The sequence below is a fragment of the Cavia porcellus genome, unplaced genomic scaffold (genome assembly GCF_034190915.1).
Source record: "Cavia porcellus strain 051 isolate PalLab524CR breed Dunkin Hartley unplaced genomic scaffold, mCavPor4.1 scaffold_5, whole genome shotgun sequence".
Taxonomy (NCBI): Eukaryota; Metazoa; Chordata; class Mammalia; order Rodentia; family Caviidae; genus Cavia; species Cavia porcellus.
In genome coordinates this window covers 32,967,440-32,983,699 of record NW_026947488.1, presented here as the reverse complement: position 1 = coordinate 32,983,699, position 16,260 = coordinate 32,967,440, and the positions used below count along the sequence as shown (strand labels likewise).

Here is a 16,260-nt window from a genome sequence, read left to right as displayed (position 1 = left end):
AGCAGCCTGAGGAATCCTATGCGAACAGATCCCTGTCGCACCCAGATGGATTGGGGTGTCTGTGAGATTACATCACCAGTGCCAGCAGTGGGGTTGGAGCAGACCTCGCTTAGGAGGCAGATGTCATGGTGCTCAGGGCAGGTCCAGATCTGTCCCTACCATGCAGTCAGGAAATGAGGTCACCATGCCCAGATGGGGCCTGCGTTGTGCGGGCACTGCTGACTGCTTGTGTGTCCAGACTCTTGCCCAGAAGCCCAGGGAGGGCAAGATTGCATCTTGGGACCTGAGCCTCACAGGATGAAGGAATGCAGGCCGGAACACCAGGGCCTGAGGACACAGCACAAACATTGCAAAAGGCATAGCCCCAGCCCCTGCTTGGCTTCCCTCCATCTGGTGACCTTCCTGCTTCATCTCCACAGACTCCCACGCAGCCACCAGTGTCCAGGCCACATTAACTGCTCCTAGAAATGGACCCGATTCCTGGAACCACGACTCTGCATTCCCGGAAGCACAAACCGTCAGACGAGGTCAGCAATCACCAGGCCAAAGCCATATTCCCCAGCTGTCAAGCTAAAAGTGCTGTCATCCCATGGTACTGTGAAGGACTGGCCTCCCTGGGCTGCCCCAGCCGCCATCCTCCTGCTGCCCCTCCATTGTGTCCAGCCCTGGGCATAGGGCCTGTAGGTCACCTCGAGGCCTCCTGGGTTTTTGGATGGAGTGGAGAGTAGGCTGCTTTCTGGTACAAACATGTGTCTGCGACCCCTGTCACTGTTAGCTTGGCTTCTTCACCTCCAGACCCTCACTCCCCAACACTTGCCCAGCACAGTCTACTGATCCTCTAGTGGTGCTCCCCCACCCCATTTCCTTTCTTGTTTGCAAAGCTTTTAAAATATTTTAAATAAAAAAGTGCAAAAGTTCTGCACTATCACCTACCCTAGGTGAAATGCGGTTTTAACATGACAAGAAATGCAAATGGCAGGCACCTTGGCGAGTGAGTTTTCTTCTCTTAGGATGTGGATGAGAGCTGGCACCAGCCAAGCCCTACCCGTGCTGTCCTGGCTCAGGCGTGCAGCAGCTCCGGAGCCTCTGGGGGACTGCCAGCTGAAGGACGGCCAGCTGGCACCCTGCCCCAAATACCTGGTGCCTGACACCTCCTGAGCGAGGACCTGGTGCCACAGGAGGAAGAGTCTGCCTCTGTCCTTGTCCTCATTGCAGCCACAGTCCCAGTGCAGCTGTGCTGAGGAATTAGGTAAAACAAGAGCAGGGTGTGTGTGTGGGGGGGAATGTGACACACATGGGCTTTGTATTTAGACTCAGTCCCACCCTAGAGAAGTTCATTGTGCACATGCAAATACCCAACCACCCCCCAGAAATCCCTAATCCAACACTTTTGCTCCCAAGCATTTTGGATGAGGATACCCAATCTATGTGTCATTTTGTTTTATGCTTTGAAGGTTTTGCACACAGTGTTCTTACTGTGTTTTTCATAGCTTGACGCTTGTCCTGGAGTTGTGACTGGGAATCCAAGGTGGTGCTCAAAGATCCAGCTCCTTAGTAGCACTGGTCATCTCTGCTCTGTACCCCGTCGCCCTATAAGGTAGGCTAGCTAGCTCTTTCCTGATTCTACAAGGAATCTGCTCTGCTCTTTTGCTCCCCAAGAGTACAAGGAGTACCTTTGCCTGGGTTCTGTATGGATGTGTATGGTGTTTCTCTAGGGCAGGGCCCAGAAAGAAAAATTACTAGGAGGTGGGCTGTAGTCCCTAATTCAGCTTTATCAGATCACTGTGCTGAGGATTAGTTTTTACTACCCAGACTAAAAACCAAATAAAGACTATTACTTTTTACTGTTGCTTATTAGGCAAAGTCTTTCCCCCATTTTCCTGTATTTTCTTCTAATTGCGTTATTTTCTTCTGCTCTTCACACTGATGTGTGTGATCCAGTGGGGGTGGGGAGCTATGTGGGTGGGTGGTGTGAGGGATCTGTCCCTAATGGAGTGTGGGCGGGCTTGGCTGGCTTTTCTGATGCTGCTTTGAAACAGTGTAGTTTTTGCCCTGTGATTTTGCTATGGTTTGAGATAGTTTGTCCTCTCTGAAGTTCATGCCAACACTGAACCCCCTTTTGAGATATGAGGAACGAGTAGGACTTTTAAAATGTGCTAAGGATCTTGGGAATGGATTAATCCACTCACATGATTAATGAGCTTATGGGTAATTTCCACAGGGTCTGCGAGACAAGCTGGTTCAGCTAGGCCTCTCCCTCATTGCCTGTCTCTTACCAAGCGAGGCACTGGGTCAGCACCAGATGTGGGCCTTCAATCTTGGGCCAGAATGATGAGCTAAAATGAATCTCTTTTCTTCATAACTCCCCCCAGTCTGTGGTATTGCACACCGATTACTAGAACAGAGTTGGGGAAAGGCTCCAACAGCATTTCAATCACCCCAGTTTCCAAACACATGTTGGTTGCTTCACTGCAGGGCAACACTAAGAAAGCTTTTGTTGGATCTTGGCCAGGAAAGGGAGAGGCACACTTGGGCTCATCTCAGGCCTGGGCACCTGTGCTCAGCTCTGGCTGCTAGGCAGGCTTGCTCCCCAACTCCCCAGCCTGTGGGCCATGCATGTGGCTGCTGGTGCTCTGTGGCCTGGGCTCTGGTGCTCTGTGGCCTGGACTCTGGGCACACTGTCTAGGTCTGGGTCTCAGCTCTGAGGAAGAGCTCTCTGCATCTGTCATCCCTATCAACACCATTAATTTGTCTCAAGTGCCTAGTGCTGCAGGCTCTACCTCAGTCCTCCCGTATCAGACACAGTGGTTTAGACTATTTCCTATGGCTGCAACAAAACACCTGGGGCCGAGAAAACTGTGAAGGAAGGAAGTTTATTTCCCCCTTAGCTCTGCGGGTCGGGAGCAGGGTCTGTGGCAGAACTGTCTGTCCCATGGCAATAGAAACAGGAAGGCAGAGCTCTGTGACACCATCTCAGTCTCTAACCCACTCTCACCAGAATGACAGGAACCATTTCAGAAGACTGGACCTCCCCAAAAGCCAGCGACCTCCTGAAGAGCCCACCTCCCACCTGCATTAAAGATCACATCTCAACATAAGTTCTTTTGTTTTTCCTTTCTTTCTTTTTTAGGGAGAAACAAACACTGAAACCGCAGTACATGAGATGTATTCTTTTATCCTCTTATGGATGTTTTGGTTTTATTTATTTATTTATTTTAAAAAATTATAAGATCTTGCTATGGAGTCCAAGCTGGTCATAACTCGTGACAATCCTCCTACCTCAGCCTCCCCAGGGCCGGGATTACAGATTTGTGCCACCATGCTTGGCTTTTGTTCTGTTTTTATTCTTTAAGGAGCTGTCTTCCTCGACACTGGCATTATCTTTTTGAGTTGAGACAAGCAAGCACTTGCCTTGGAGTCTGGGTGGAGTTAGGTTCTCGTTGCTGAGAGGAGCTGCTCAGAAATAAATGAGATGCGTTATGTAAGCAGTAAGGGGTACTCATCAGAACTGAACACTGTAAGAGTGCCAGTGTGTTTAGGATGCAGCTGATCATGGAGGAAGTTCCCTTGTGCAGGTGCTAGTGCACCAGGCAGTGTCCCGAGCCCTGGAGCTGCAGTCAGGGCCATGGGGATTGAAGGCAGAGGTTTCTGGGGGCTCCGCTGCCATTCATAGGTCCCTGGGGGCAGTACAGATGCAGCTACATGAATAGAACTGCCAGCTGTCACTTGGCTGTGAGTTTAGACTTCTGGTTGGATTGAGGCTGAGATCAGAGCTCAAGAAAACCTATTCTGGGTAATTAAGCACAATGGCTGTTATGGCATGGGTCTAGAAAGTCCCAGATTCCTGTGGACTGCAGTGACTGGCTGTTCGGAGCTAGGGCCTGGAGGTAGAAGCAGTCACGGGAGTGTCATCTGGAGGGTCTGCTCTGCTCCCCACTCTCTCTACAACCAGCTGCCTGGAGTAGGGAGAAGCAGCTCTGCTCTGCTGGGCCCTTCCTGCCTGGGAGCTGGCAACCTGCCCCAGACTGAAAACAGGAGCCAAGATAAGCCTCTCCTCCTTTCAGCCCTGGGGCTTTGTATTGCTCTGGCAGTGGGAAGATGAGGAAGCCAACGGTCCTCTTTGAGAAACCTTAGTTAGCGTTCCAGTGCTGCAGACTATGCTTAAGATAAACAATTGAAAAGGCGGAAGAGGTTTAGTCCAGCTGGGTCTGAAAGCTGGCAGTGCATGGTTCCTTGGCTTCACAGCCTAGAGCAGTGGTGGGGACCTGTGGCACATGTGGTGCTTTCCTTTCAAGACAAAAGATGCTAACATATGAGCTCTGTCTCCTAAACTAAAGCCTCAGAGCTCAGATTTAAGTGCAGTGTAGGCACTGCGTGATAAGTAAGTGAGTTGGGGGCTGCTATCAGGCACTTGTCAGGGGATTCCATGAACCAGGTGGAGAGTTGAGGTGGGGGGGCTGGGCCCTGGCACTCCGGACCCCAGCCCCATCAACTCTGGTAATGCCACAGCTTGGAAACTGAGCCTTCTTCACCAAGGCTTGGGTGATATTAAAAATCCATAGCATCCCAGGCCCTGAAGAGGACTCTCTTTTTAAAGCTGCAGTCAGCACTTGAAGGGCTGGAGGTGTGGCTCTGAGTATGCTCAACATGCGTGAGGCCTGGGCTTCCATTCCCAGCACCACCGAGAGCAAAACGGTACAGAGACAGAAGAGTGAGGTGTTGGGCTTTTGGATGCAAAAAAGCTCTGGCCTTGCATCTGAGAGCTGCTGGTGCTGCTCAGCCTCCCAAGCCCCTCACTCCCTGGGCATGGTCTGCCAGTTGTCCAGGTGGATCCTGTGCACTAGCAGGGCTATAGAAATGCTCACAGCCCAGGAAATGCGGGCCAAAAAACATCATCTCTCACCCCCATCTTCACTTGAATGCCTAAATTCTTTATCTTTATTGGGAGCAAGTTTTATTTTGCAGTACAATAACGTACAAGCAACAGGTGGGACCTTCCTCCTGCTCTCCCACCACTCTGTTCCAGCTCACAGGGGTGCTCTGTCCTGGACCTTCTGCGCAGGACACTGGGGACTTTCCTGCCGCACACCCCTTTGACACCCTGTGCCCAGTGTTCCAGCATGCTGGCTGCTTTGGGCAGTGTTTACAGCTCCTCTTTTCAAAATGTCCTCTTTGCACTTTGCCAGTTGGACAGACCTGCTCTTTCTGTCCTTAGTGGTTGTCCCGACATGGACAACGACTGCTTTCTCCTGGAAATGATTCTATTCAGGGCCCTTTTTAGATTTCTTGAAGCAGTTTCCATCAGCTCAGCCAATTCCCACATCCGCTGTCAGCATTATTTAGGGATGAACCTCAGAGGTCCAACAGCTTCTCTGGTTTTGGTTCTGCTAAGGAGCGATACACCCAGAGTGAGGCTCATGCTTCCTGTGGCTCTAGCCTCTTTCCCACCCACTCTGCTTTTCCAGGCTCATCAGCTAATCTTGACCCAGTCCCAGACTTCTTAAGCCTCACCACAATCCGCACAAATTCATGCCTGAGAAATATATTTGGAATGCATACTACAACACCATCTACAGGGGTTCCCATTAAGGCATCACCTACTCAGTGCTGAAATATAAATATCAAACCCTCAAAGCAGTCATAGAACTCCACAGGATTCTTGGTGAAACCAAGCACTGAATGCAGACCTGGATGGGCGCTGAGCTGCTTGGCCACATCCTTGGGGGAGCACTAAGTCCTGGGCTCCACCTCTGTGTGGCCCTGGGGAACCCTCATGGATTCCTGGGTCCCAGATTCTTCTGCAGCAGGAAGGGGCTCAGGACCCAAGGATCCAATTTAGATCCTCCACCTCCAAACAGGACAACTTCAGTGGGCTCTGCTTACTTCTCCTTTTCTCTGAAGGCAGTCTGAGGGCACTGGGCTGTCAAAGCCTTCTTGGAGGACACGAGACCTCTCAGGTAGAGCTGGGAACGCAGACTTTAACAAATTTGAAAGTCTCTCCATGCCCCCACTTTTCCTTGTCCTTCAGAAAGTTTCTTGTACCTGCCACACCCTCTTCCATACTTGCAGGCACTGAAACCTCATGTTATGCCAGAAAGGATTTTCTGAAGGGCAAGGTTATGACCGACCATCACCAGCGCTGGGCAGACAGAGCCTCCCATGGAATCTATGGGGTTTGGAGTAAGGTGACCCCAATCCATAGCAGGTTTGCTGTCTTCCTGCTGGGTCATCAGGGCTCTTCTAGGAGAATCCTGTCCTTGCTGGGAAGGGGACACTGCTGGGGGATGCAGGGCATTGGCAGGATGCTCAGCAGGGACAGCTGTGTATGCAGCAAGGACCCAAGGGTGTGCTAGGCAAGGTGATGCAGCCATCAAACAAGGACACTGGGCTTGGGGAGTTTAGAGGGGTCTCAAGACCACAGCTCAGTGGCTCCAAAAGCCAGCCTGCAGGTGACATCCTGCCTGACACAGCATAATCCCTTGGAGTGTCCATCAAAAATCCAGGTGTCCAGGAAGATTTGTGCCAGGATCAGGAGGGCATTGCCAAGAATGTGGGGTCTGCTATTTAGCCAGAGTCCCCATGAACAAAGCAGCTAATATCAAATGAGCCAAGTAAGGAGTCTATAGCCAAATAATTGATTAATTTCTGTCACTGAGCCTCTCCAATAATTGCGATTTCAAACAGTGTGGCAAAAATTTTCAGGTGCCTCTCTGATGGTAGGTGACAGTTCTGTCACCTGGCCTCCTGGCAATTCACATAACAGCAGGGAGCTGACTCTGAAAGAAACAGCAGCTAGAGCCCCACTGAGGCAAGCAAGGTTCTCCTGGGACTCAGACAGATGTGTGGTGGAACAGGCCCAGGGGTCATTTTGGCTATCCATGGAAGCTGCTGGTCATGAGATGGAACTACAAACCCTTTCTCCCAGTGAGAGAGCAGGCTTAAGCCAGGACAGAAGGTGGGAGTCTCCTGATGATAGGAGTTTTGCTCGAATTGGTGTTGGGAAAATCTGCTCACCATAGAGTCCTCAGCCCCTCAGCCTCACCTGCAGTTGTGGCACCTGGTGACACACTTCTCAGGTGTCAGAGTCGGCCCTGACCTTCACTCTGAGTTGCCTGCTTCAGGGCAGAGGGCTTTGGGGTCGCAGAGGTTCTGTCTTTGCTGGGGTCATAGTCAGACAGTTTGTGTCCTGTGCAGCTTACAGGTGGGTCATGAGCTCAAAAGCAGCCACAGTCCCGGATCTCGGATCTGAGGAGAGGGGCCCCCAGTACTCCTTGGAGAGATCTCCCTGGGGTCCTCTCCATTTCCACTGAGGACATCACAGCAGAACGCCTACAAAACTGCTGCTTGTTTACAAAACTGTACCAGAAAAGCCACAGACTGAAAACTTGTTTTGGTGGAAAACTTGAGAAGGAATTTGGCAAGGAATTTTCACAAGCCTGAGGTTAAAGCCAGAGAGTCGGCATTCCATGTGAACTCCCCAGGCAGGATTCCAGGAAAAGCCAGGGTTTCCAGCTGAATCTCACTTAAAAGCAGTTCTCTTATTGACCTTATGAAAATGGCCATACTGCCATAAAAATATACTCAGGAATAGTTTCCAAACTGGGAACATAGGGAGAAAAAGTAGAAGTAAAATATTTCAATTTTTGTTTAAAAAGCATATTTTACCAAATTGGTGTAAACTATACATCGTGAAAAAAAAAAAGTCTGCAAAATAAAACACAAAAAGAGTCAGCACTGTTTTAATCAAAAAGCCTTTAAAGTCATGCTCTCTCTTCGTCATTTCATGCAATTTTGTGTCATTAATTCCTGCTTTCCCTGTGCTCGGTAGATGGCTTTTTCCGGACCTCTGCTACCAGGCTACCTACTGGCCGAAGTTCTCCCATCCTGCCAATGCTGAAGCTCTGCTTCCAGGAGGCACCAGCCTCAGGCAGCTGAATTGTGGGTGTCAAGAGCGAGCACAGCCCTGGTTTAAGAGCCGATGAAAATTGTGCTCTCTGCAGGCATCACAGTGTTAACACAAGAACTGCAATTATGACCAACAACAGTATCCTGAGATGGCAGATCTTAGGAATTCCATAGTTTTTGGGAATGTATGTTAACAATATATTCATACAAATATAACTCAAAAGTTACGCACCATCTTTTATTTGACAATACTTTCCATATAGTTTAATGAATGAAAATAAACCTAACGTATCTCTTTTGGACTTTCAAGAATGGGATCTCTAAAAATCCCAAGGTTAGTTCAAGACAAAAAGATTTTATTAATTTATCTATTCATTCATTCATTCATTCATTCATTCATCCATTCATTTTGAAACAGAGTATCACTACGTAGTTCAGGCTGTCCTTGAACTCACTATATCACCCAGGCTCACCTCAAATTCACATCAATCCCCTGACTCCGCTTCCTGAGTACTGGGATTACAGGTACATGCCACCATGCCTGGCTCAGCTTTAATTTTAGAATTTGATTTTGGGAAGTTTTAAAAAAAATATCAAATAACAACTAAAAATAGGATCTCTTGTTATTATGGAATAACTGCAAAATGGCACAAGACTTCCCAGGCATGAAGGACAACAGTTATCACAAAATCTGTTTTCCAGGCCAGCTGCTGATGAGGTACAGCCAAGTCTTCCAGCAAAGTCCCAAGGGAGGGCATATTTGTCCCCTAGAAAACCACTCACCCATCAGAGTGTAACTTGGATGACCCCAGTGCACTTCCAGTATCAACGCTCGACTGAAAATAAAACTCTGAACAATGTCCTTCTAATTTTGGCTAACTTGATCCCACATACAAATTTTCTTGCAAAATTCATCCTTCATGAAAGCATCTACAAAAACCACCTTTCCAGTCAACAAAAATACATTCACACATCCCACAACCCCCTGCAAGGAGCCTGCCTTCCCCTCGCTCTAGTTTTATCCCCATGTGAGTGAGGTGAGGAGCCCTCAGTAACTGAGAGTTGAATTCTGCACACAGACCCACTTCCTCCCCTCTAGACATGCACGCGTGTCCACACTCACCAGCAAAACCCAGATTAGAAACAATCCGGATTAGAAATGACCTGGATTACTTACTGCACACCTACTGCTTACTTAAACACAATGCGTCCTTAAGATTTTCTGTTGCTCAAAAAGACTTTTGAAACTATTACGAGTTCTTTTATGAATGTTTATTTCTTTTGCATTTGCCTCATTGACTTGTTTTTAACAGTTATGCCTGAACTGCTCAAGGGAATTTCAGGTGAACAGGGTGGGAGCTAGAAATGTACATCAGAGTTCATCCCAAAAGACTTGAATTTTTATACCCAAATAAGGAATTTGAGAGGGAAGGCGAAACAGCTACAACTAAGCAACCAAGCAAGCAACAGATTGACCAACAACAATTACAAAACCAGAGGGTCAGAGCTCTGGGACAGGAAGAGGAGAAGCCATGGAGGACAGACAGATACTCAGCTGACTGACATATTAGTGTTATGGGCCCAAGAGTCATATCTGTGTATATGTGTGTGTGTATTTGATTTGTTGGTTGCTTGGTTTGTGTTTTGTTTTTCTAAGATGGACTCTTGCTGCATAGTTTAGTCTGGTCTTGAATTCAAGGTGATCCTCGTGCCTTGGCTTCTTGGGCTTACAGGTGCACGCCACTGCTCCCGTTATGCCAAATCTTTTCAGACACCAATAAGCATGTTATGAAAAAGATAAAAGTAGAGGAGCTCTAGGGAATCAAGGGGAAATGCTGTGGCTATTCCCATGGAAATGGAAGGCTTCTCGTGCCAGCCAGAGGGAACTGTGGGTAGAATGAGGTGTATATGGTCATGTATGCTCAGTTAACCTGCGGTTCAGGAGGAAAGGGCTTCTCTGAAAAAGGCAAACCAAAGGCAAATGCCCTTACCCGGAATACAGGACTATGCTCACCCCCCAAAAAGACTCTGCCTCCTCCCTGGAGTGTTGGCTCTCATCTGCAAGCTCTGACAATCACCCCACCGTCTCTGTCTGCCTGCTGCCTCCTGCCTTCCTGTGTGCAGAGCACAGTCAGTCAGGGAGCCCAGAGGCATGCCCAGTGTGAGAACAAATGCTTGTGTTTTCACAGGGAATGTCTCCTGCAGCTGGCCAAAGGAATGGGAGCCGAGGCCCATGCAGGGCCACCTCAGGTGGCACTCACTGGATGCAAAGGTGCAGCCCATGCGGTGAGTGCTGGGCTCCCTTCCCTTCCGGGAATCTGGCCCACCTGAGGGTTGGTCCAGCCAGAGCCTGGTGCTTCAGCAAGCTCTGTAGTTAGAATCAGGCAATGTGGCCTTTGCAGTGCTGATAACAAGCTAGGATAAAAGATTCCCTTAGCACCTAAATGACAAACTCTGCACATATCATCTTCCCCTATTTATTGTAAAGAGTGATCTACTAGTAAGAAATAGCCTCAATATATTATCTTTCCCAGGAAGCAGCTGGCCCAGAAATTCCTTCCCACTTCTATCCCAATGAGAGTGAAAAAAGAGGACAGAATGATTAAAATGTAGTGTGTATTTTGCTCACTAGCATACTGGAAACTTGCTTTTTTTTTTTTTTTTTGGTCTTTTTGAGATGGTTTTGCTATGTACTTCAGACTGGCCTTGAACTCACTTTGTAGTCTGGGCTGGTCTTGAACTCACAATGATCCTCCTACTTCAGCCTCCCAAGTGCTGGGATTATAGGCGAGTGCCACCACCCCCAGTGGGTGTTGAATTCTTATCCCATTTGGACTACCTTGGTAGTCCCTCAGATGTGAGCCACTAATGTCCCCTGGATGGGCACCCACTCTCCTGACCTCTGCCCTACCCTGCCTGCTGGGCTCCTCCAAGATGTGGTCCCCCAGGGGACTCAAGAAGAGACTTGGCCATGAAACGGAGCTGGCATTGTGGTCTCAGAGTACGTTGGCTCCTGACCTGCCATAGCATGCACAGCCAGGGCTTATTCTGTGTTCGCCTGAGTGCTTTCTGTTTAACTTCAGGACAGCGAGTGCAGTCTTCCAGCTGGGAAAGCAGAGCCACATTCCTGTTCTTATTCAGATGGTGACAGCTGGACCACGTGCCCACCTGATTCTGTAAGCAGGAAAGGACCCTGAGTGGTGATTGGCTCAGGTATCCCATTGACTGCTATCCAGCCCAGCTATGGTGTGGCCAGGCCGGGGTCACATCACAGCAGAGGTATGAGTAGGGTTGGGTCTCCAGAGCCCCAGACCCCTTGCTGCCCTCAAGAAGAGAATCAGCTACCTGCTCAGCTCCTGCACAGCACAGCTGATAGCCAGGAAGGTGCCTGGAACACTCTGTCCTGAGAGTCTGTGGGGTCAGGGACCACCTCCCCCATGTGGCCCCCAGTTAGGCAAGGCATTGAGAACACAGGCCGATTCCTGGAGAAAGCAGCAGCTCCACCTCAGACACCAGCACAGGACTCCTACTGGCTTCACAAACTGTGTCCACCAGAGCCGCCCTACCCCGACTCTGGGCTGGACTCACAGAGACCCCAGTCCCTCTTCCAAGGGCGGTCACAGAACCTCTAAGCTTCCTTTCTGTCCTGGCACCAATCACCAGCAGACTGACCAGCACTGCCCTGGAGCAGAGGGTGAGACCCTGGGCCCCAGCTGAGCCACACCCTGGAGGGCGTCTGCTGGGCTCAGGCCCTTTGGGCCAATGCTGTTTCCACACACTTATGCAACCAGTCTCCAAAACCCCAAGGAAGGGCACTCGGGGGGCACAGGTGGACATGGAGGGAAGTGGCCCTCGGTGGCACAGAAGCTGTGGCCTCCCTACCTCCCCTGCACCTCTTCCTTGGGTCCTGGCATGGACAGGCCTGTTCTTCTCCTCAGAGGCAGTTCTGAAGCCACCCTGTGCTGCCAAGGTCTATGTGTGACACTTTTCCAGCAGCACGTGCTCACTTCCTATCTCTTTTTCATTCTGTTGATTCTTGTAGTATTTCCAACATTTTCAATGGCTCCAGGCGCCCACGATCAGGGATCTTTGACATCGTTACGGTCAGAGTTTGGGCAGGATGAGCACAAAATCACAGAGGGAGGCTGCTGTGCCGGCGCCTCTACAGGGTCCCCCTCTGCACTTCATCTCACTGAGACCCAGGGGTGCCAAAGGGGCAGGCCTGGCCCCATCCATGTGCATGGCCCAGTGGGCACAGCTCCTATCTGTTCACAATCCCTCCCCTGTACCCCAAGACCACACTGCCTAAGAGCTGGTGCAGGTTTTTATTGAGCAAGGCAGGGGCGGCTGCAAGCCCCATGCAATGGTGTGGTTAAGGTCAAGGAAAGGAAGAGGGAACAGCTCGTGGGTGTCTAACTTCCCCGCAGGAGCTTTTTTCCTGGTGCCCAGTTGCTAGGGCACTGAGGAGACTGTGCCAGGGCTAAGTTTCATCGAGGGAAGGGGATACCAAAGAGGACACAGGTAACAGGTGGGCAGCATGGCATAGCCTGGCACAGAGCCTAGGCATCGCGACAGCTGGACTTGGTGAGGGAGATTTTGCCCTCCCATGGTACGGTGTAGATCTGGAAAGAGCAGACCGAGTTCTGCAAAAAAAAGGGAAGGACAATCAGTGGGACTGCAGGAGAAAGGGAAGATGCTTGGCCATGGGTGGGGCAGGGTGGAGGGGAAGTCCCGGCATGGTGCTGTTCCCAGCTCAGGGATCCCAGGTCCTCTTCCCTCCATGGTACCCAGGGAGCAGCCAGGCAGGGCCAAGAGCCCAGGGGCTGCTGGGAAGGGCAGGTACATATTGCCCTGGAACCTCCACCTCAGCCCAGGACAGCATTGAGAGGAACTCAGGGGAAAACCACGCTGGGCAACCCAGACACAAGTGGGGTAGGCAGGGTGATAGGAACTCTGTACCCAGAGTGAGGCCTCCAGGGACCCGGGTGTCAGGAGGGGCTGGAGGCTAAGGGCAGAGCAGAATCTCAGCCCTCTCAGGCCCAACCTGCTCAGCCTGGCTCTGAGTGGAGCAAGGCGGGGACTCAGAAGAGCCTTCTCCCTCCTCACCAGCCCTCCTGCTGCCCCTTCCGCCCGGCAGGAGCACCTCAAAGGCAGGAGTCACCTCCTAGCACTCTGCTTCCCAAGGGTCTCACTCCACACTCCAGTCAGTCCTGTGTGCACAGTCCTGCCAGTGCAGATGTGCAGTACACACACTCACACATTCCCTCCGCCTGAGGGTATCTACTGCTGACCACCACACACACATATACACACACACACCACCCCCACAGGACACATGGGTATACAGTCATTTCCTCACACGACATACACCTATGCACATCCTACTCCACAAAGGACACACACATGCACATTCACTCCCCACACCACATGTGCACACCTGTGCACAACCTCCACACAGGACCAACAGGTGCGCACACTGCTTCCCACACAACCCACAAACAAGCACACATTCGCATATACACAACACACACTTCATGTGTACCTACACAGAAGCAACCCCCCCCCTCCGTGCACACATGTGGGCATGTGCACACAGACTCACACTGCCCCGCTTCAGGCCCCGCCCCGCCCACAGCAGGCCCCTACCCTCTTCAGGTGCGGCTCTTCGTGGAACGGACAGTCAGCCAGGTTGGGCTGGGACTTGGTGCAGGTGGTTCTGCCAATCTCCACTTCCAGGAAGTAGTTCACGCCGGCCACCAGCTAAAGTGGAAAGAGTAGGATTCACTCACAGCTCTCTGTGGTTCACATATCCACAGCTACTGCTTTGCTTAATGAGTCAGTGTGTTTGCCCTGGGCTCAGGCCAGCATTTTGGAGCTGCCAAAACCATCGCTCATGAGTGGCAAGCCAAGTCTTGCTACAGGACAGCCGGGTCCTGCTCACAGCTCATTTCTTCTGGAGTTACTGAAACCAAGTATCTGTTGTGGTCAGATAGAGGGTATAGGAAGAAAGCAGAGACTGGGACTGGGGTCTCTGATCTGGGCCATGTGAGGGAGGCCGACTCGGGGAGTGGCCAGGCAGCTGAGCCGGCACTTCCTGTCCAGGAGTTAGGGTGGGTCCAGCCCGAGCAGGCTCTGTACCCAGCGGGACCCACTGGATGCTGTTCCAGGAGAGCTTTGACCTGAGAACCAAGCACAGCTCATCCCTCAGAGACATGGTTCCCCACCTACGGGTCCTCTTTGTGGCTCTGCAGGAGGGGGCACCCTCCTGCCCACAGGGAGATATCCTGTAGCAGCTGAGGGCCTTGTTGAGGGAAGTGTTACTGGGTGGTCACCTCCCACCCTGTCACTGCCCAGGAGAGGACTCCCTGGCACCAGGCTCTCCTGAGGGCAGGAACCTGGGACAGCACTCTGCACTGCACCGCATGCAGCGAAGGCGAGGCTTCAGGTCCCCTCAGGACTGATCTCTCATCTGTGATCTCTAACATCCTTGCTTCACCCCAGATGTGTCATCCTAAGAGGTGACCACAGCAAGGACCATGGCAGCAGGAAGTACAGGCTATGTCCAGAGCAGTAGTTAGCAGCTGCTGTGGGAGGAGATGGGCCACTCCCCACTCATTTGGATGTTTGCAGAGGGGAAATTGAGCTCCACACGCTACCCTGCGCACAGCACTTTTTGGTGTTGTCCCTAGCTCTGCCCCGCGGGGGACACAGGCCACCAGGTACAAAGCAGCGACAAGCTGGGTGCAGCAGCCTCACTGCCCAGGGCAATGGCAGCAGGGACAGAGGCCTATCCACCCTGGCTCTGAGTCCCACAGCTCCTGGCTACCAGGCCTCTCTCAGGGCAGGTATCCTGCCCAGGGAGCCCCTCTGCTGCTGCGCAGAGGGAAGCAGGCTTCTGGGGACAGAGGGACACACATTTTGGGGCCTGAGAAGAGGACCTGCTGCTGACCATGTCCATTCTCAAAGACACACCGACACCTAGGTTCAGCAGGTGTCTGCACAATTGTCCCACCTAGAGATAGGGACCCATCTGTACAGGAAGTGTCCTCAGTGGACAGTAGCCACCCCATGTGAGGCTCTGTGGCGACTGAGTGTGAGTGTGGCTTGCTGAGGTCAGCCTGGTCCTGGGCGTGAAGGGCAGGTCCTGGTGACTAGGCAGTGTCCACTGCAGGGTGCATTCCAAAGACCAGGAGGATCCACGCACTCCACACACAGCTCCACATGCTAGGGGGAGCCGGGAGCTGGGCCTGTATGGCCAAAGGTGACCCCGGGAGGGTCAGGCATAGTGCCCAAGATGCCCTCTGCTCCAGTTGTGCTTACTCTGCAGATCTGAGGTCCTGACAGAGCAGGAAGCTACAGGACTGCGGGTGGAGTCTGGAGAAGAGGGCACCAGGAAGGAAGAGGTGCGGGTTCCCTATCCCTGCTGTGTGGTCCCTTGGTCCTCAGTTTACAGGGGCTCCTGCTCGGGAGGCAGCTGTTGCGGTAAAGGCGGGACCATGATCCCTGCCTGGTGCCTCTGCCAGCTGAGCCTGGACCAGACCTAAGGGTCAGGTGTCAGCTGCTGTGCCAGTCAGCGTTCAGGCCAGGCTGCAGCAGGGATGATCTGAGACAGCGGGAAGGGCGGGGGAGGGGAGAGCGAGGGTCCCTGCCGCGGAGCAGACTTGTGCCTGTCCCGCTTCCCGCTTTTCCATCCTGCGGGGCCGCAGCCCGGGAGGCCGAGGCGGGCAGGCCAGCTAACACGCACCTGCTTGCGGGCGCGCAGCACCTGTCGCGCACGGCTGTGGAAGCGGTCGTTGCTGGCCTTGTTGTACTCGCTGAGCGCGAAGTCCAACGCGCGCCGCACGCCCTCCTCGCGCACGTCCGCCTCCTCCGGGCCGCCCAGCAGGCGCGGGCGTTTCACCGGCTCCGCGGCCAGAGCCAGCGACAGCATGGCGACCAGGGCAGCGGCCAGCAGGAGCGCGGTGCGAGCCATGGCTGCAGTGGACCGGGAGCTGAGGACCCACGGCACTAGGGCGCCTTTATCCCGGCGCGCTCCGCCTCTTCCGGTCGCGTCAGGGCTACGACTCCGCCCACTGAACGATGTTTCAGCAGAAAAGGGGAGAACAGTATTCCTGGCTTCCAGGGGTCTTCGGAGGTCAGGGAATCCCCAGAGCAGAGATTGGGGAAGCCCAGGTCCTGCCCTGTCCTGGGAAACTCCTCTGCCAAGCAGGAGCGACTTCTCTTTACTTAAGAAAGGACGGGGCTTTTCCTTAAGGACTCAGGATCAGTCAATTAGTTATACTACCAGCTACTACTCCCAGGTGGCACAGGTGGCTGAGTCTGAAGGCGACACCTGGTGGGGCCCCCACAGAGCTG

At 52.2% G+C, this 16,260-nt stretch overlaps 1 protein-coding gene across 1 annotated transcript; it reads right to left on the bottom strand.

The window, feature by feature from the left end:
- Window positions 1–12,216: 12,216 nt before the first annotated feature.
- Cst3 (cystatin C) lies at window positions 12,217–15,931 on the bottom strand. The gene is made up of 3 exons (XM_003476403.5): window positions 15,650–15,931; window positions 13,552–13,665; window positions 12,217–12,548 (listed from the first exon to the last, which is right to left on the bottom strand). Exons 1-3 carry the CDS (start codon window positions 15,875–15,877, stop codon window positions 12,465–12,467), a joined length of 426 nt encoding a protein of 141 aa, XP_003476451.1. The 5' UTR covers window positions 15,878–15,931; the 3' UTR covers window positions 12,217–12,464.
- Window positions 15,932–16,260: the final 329 nt, after the last annotated feature.

Coding starts and splice junctions, on each gene's coding strand:
- Cst3 (XM_003476403.5), bottom strand. CDS start 15,877: ATGGCTCGCACCGCGCTCCTGCTGGCCGCTGCCCTGGTCGCCATGCTG. Junction 13,666..15,649: donor TGCTGCGCGCCCGCAAGCAG/GTGCGTGTTAGC, acceptor TTTCCACTTTAG/CTGGTGGCCGGCGTGAACTA. Junction 12,549..13,551: donor AAGAGCCGCACCTGAAGAGG/GTAGGGGCCTGC, acceptor TTTTTTTTGCAG/AACTCGGTCTGCTCTTTCCA.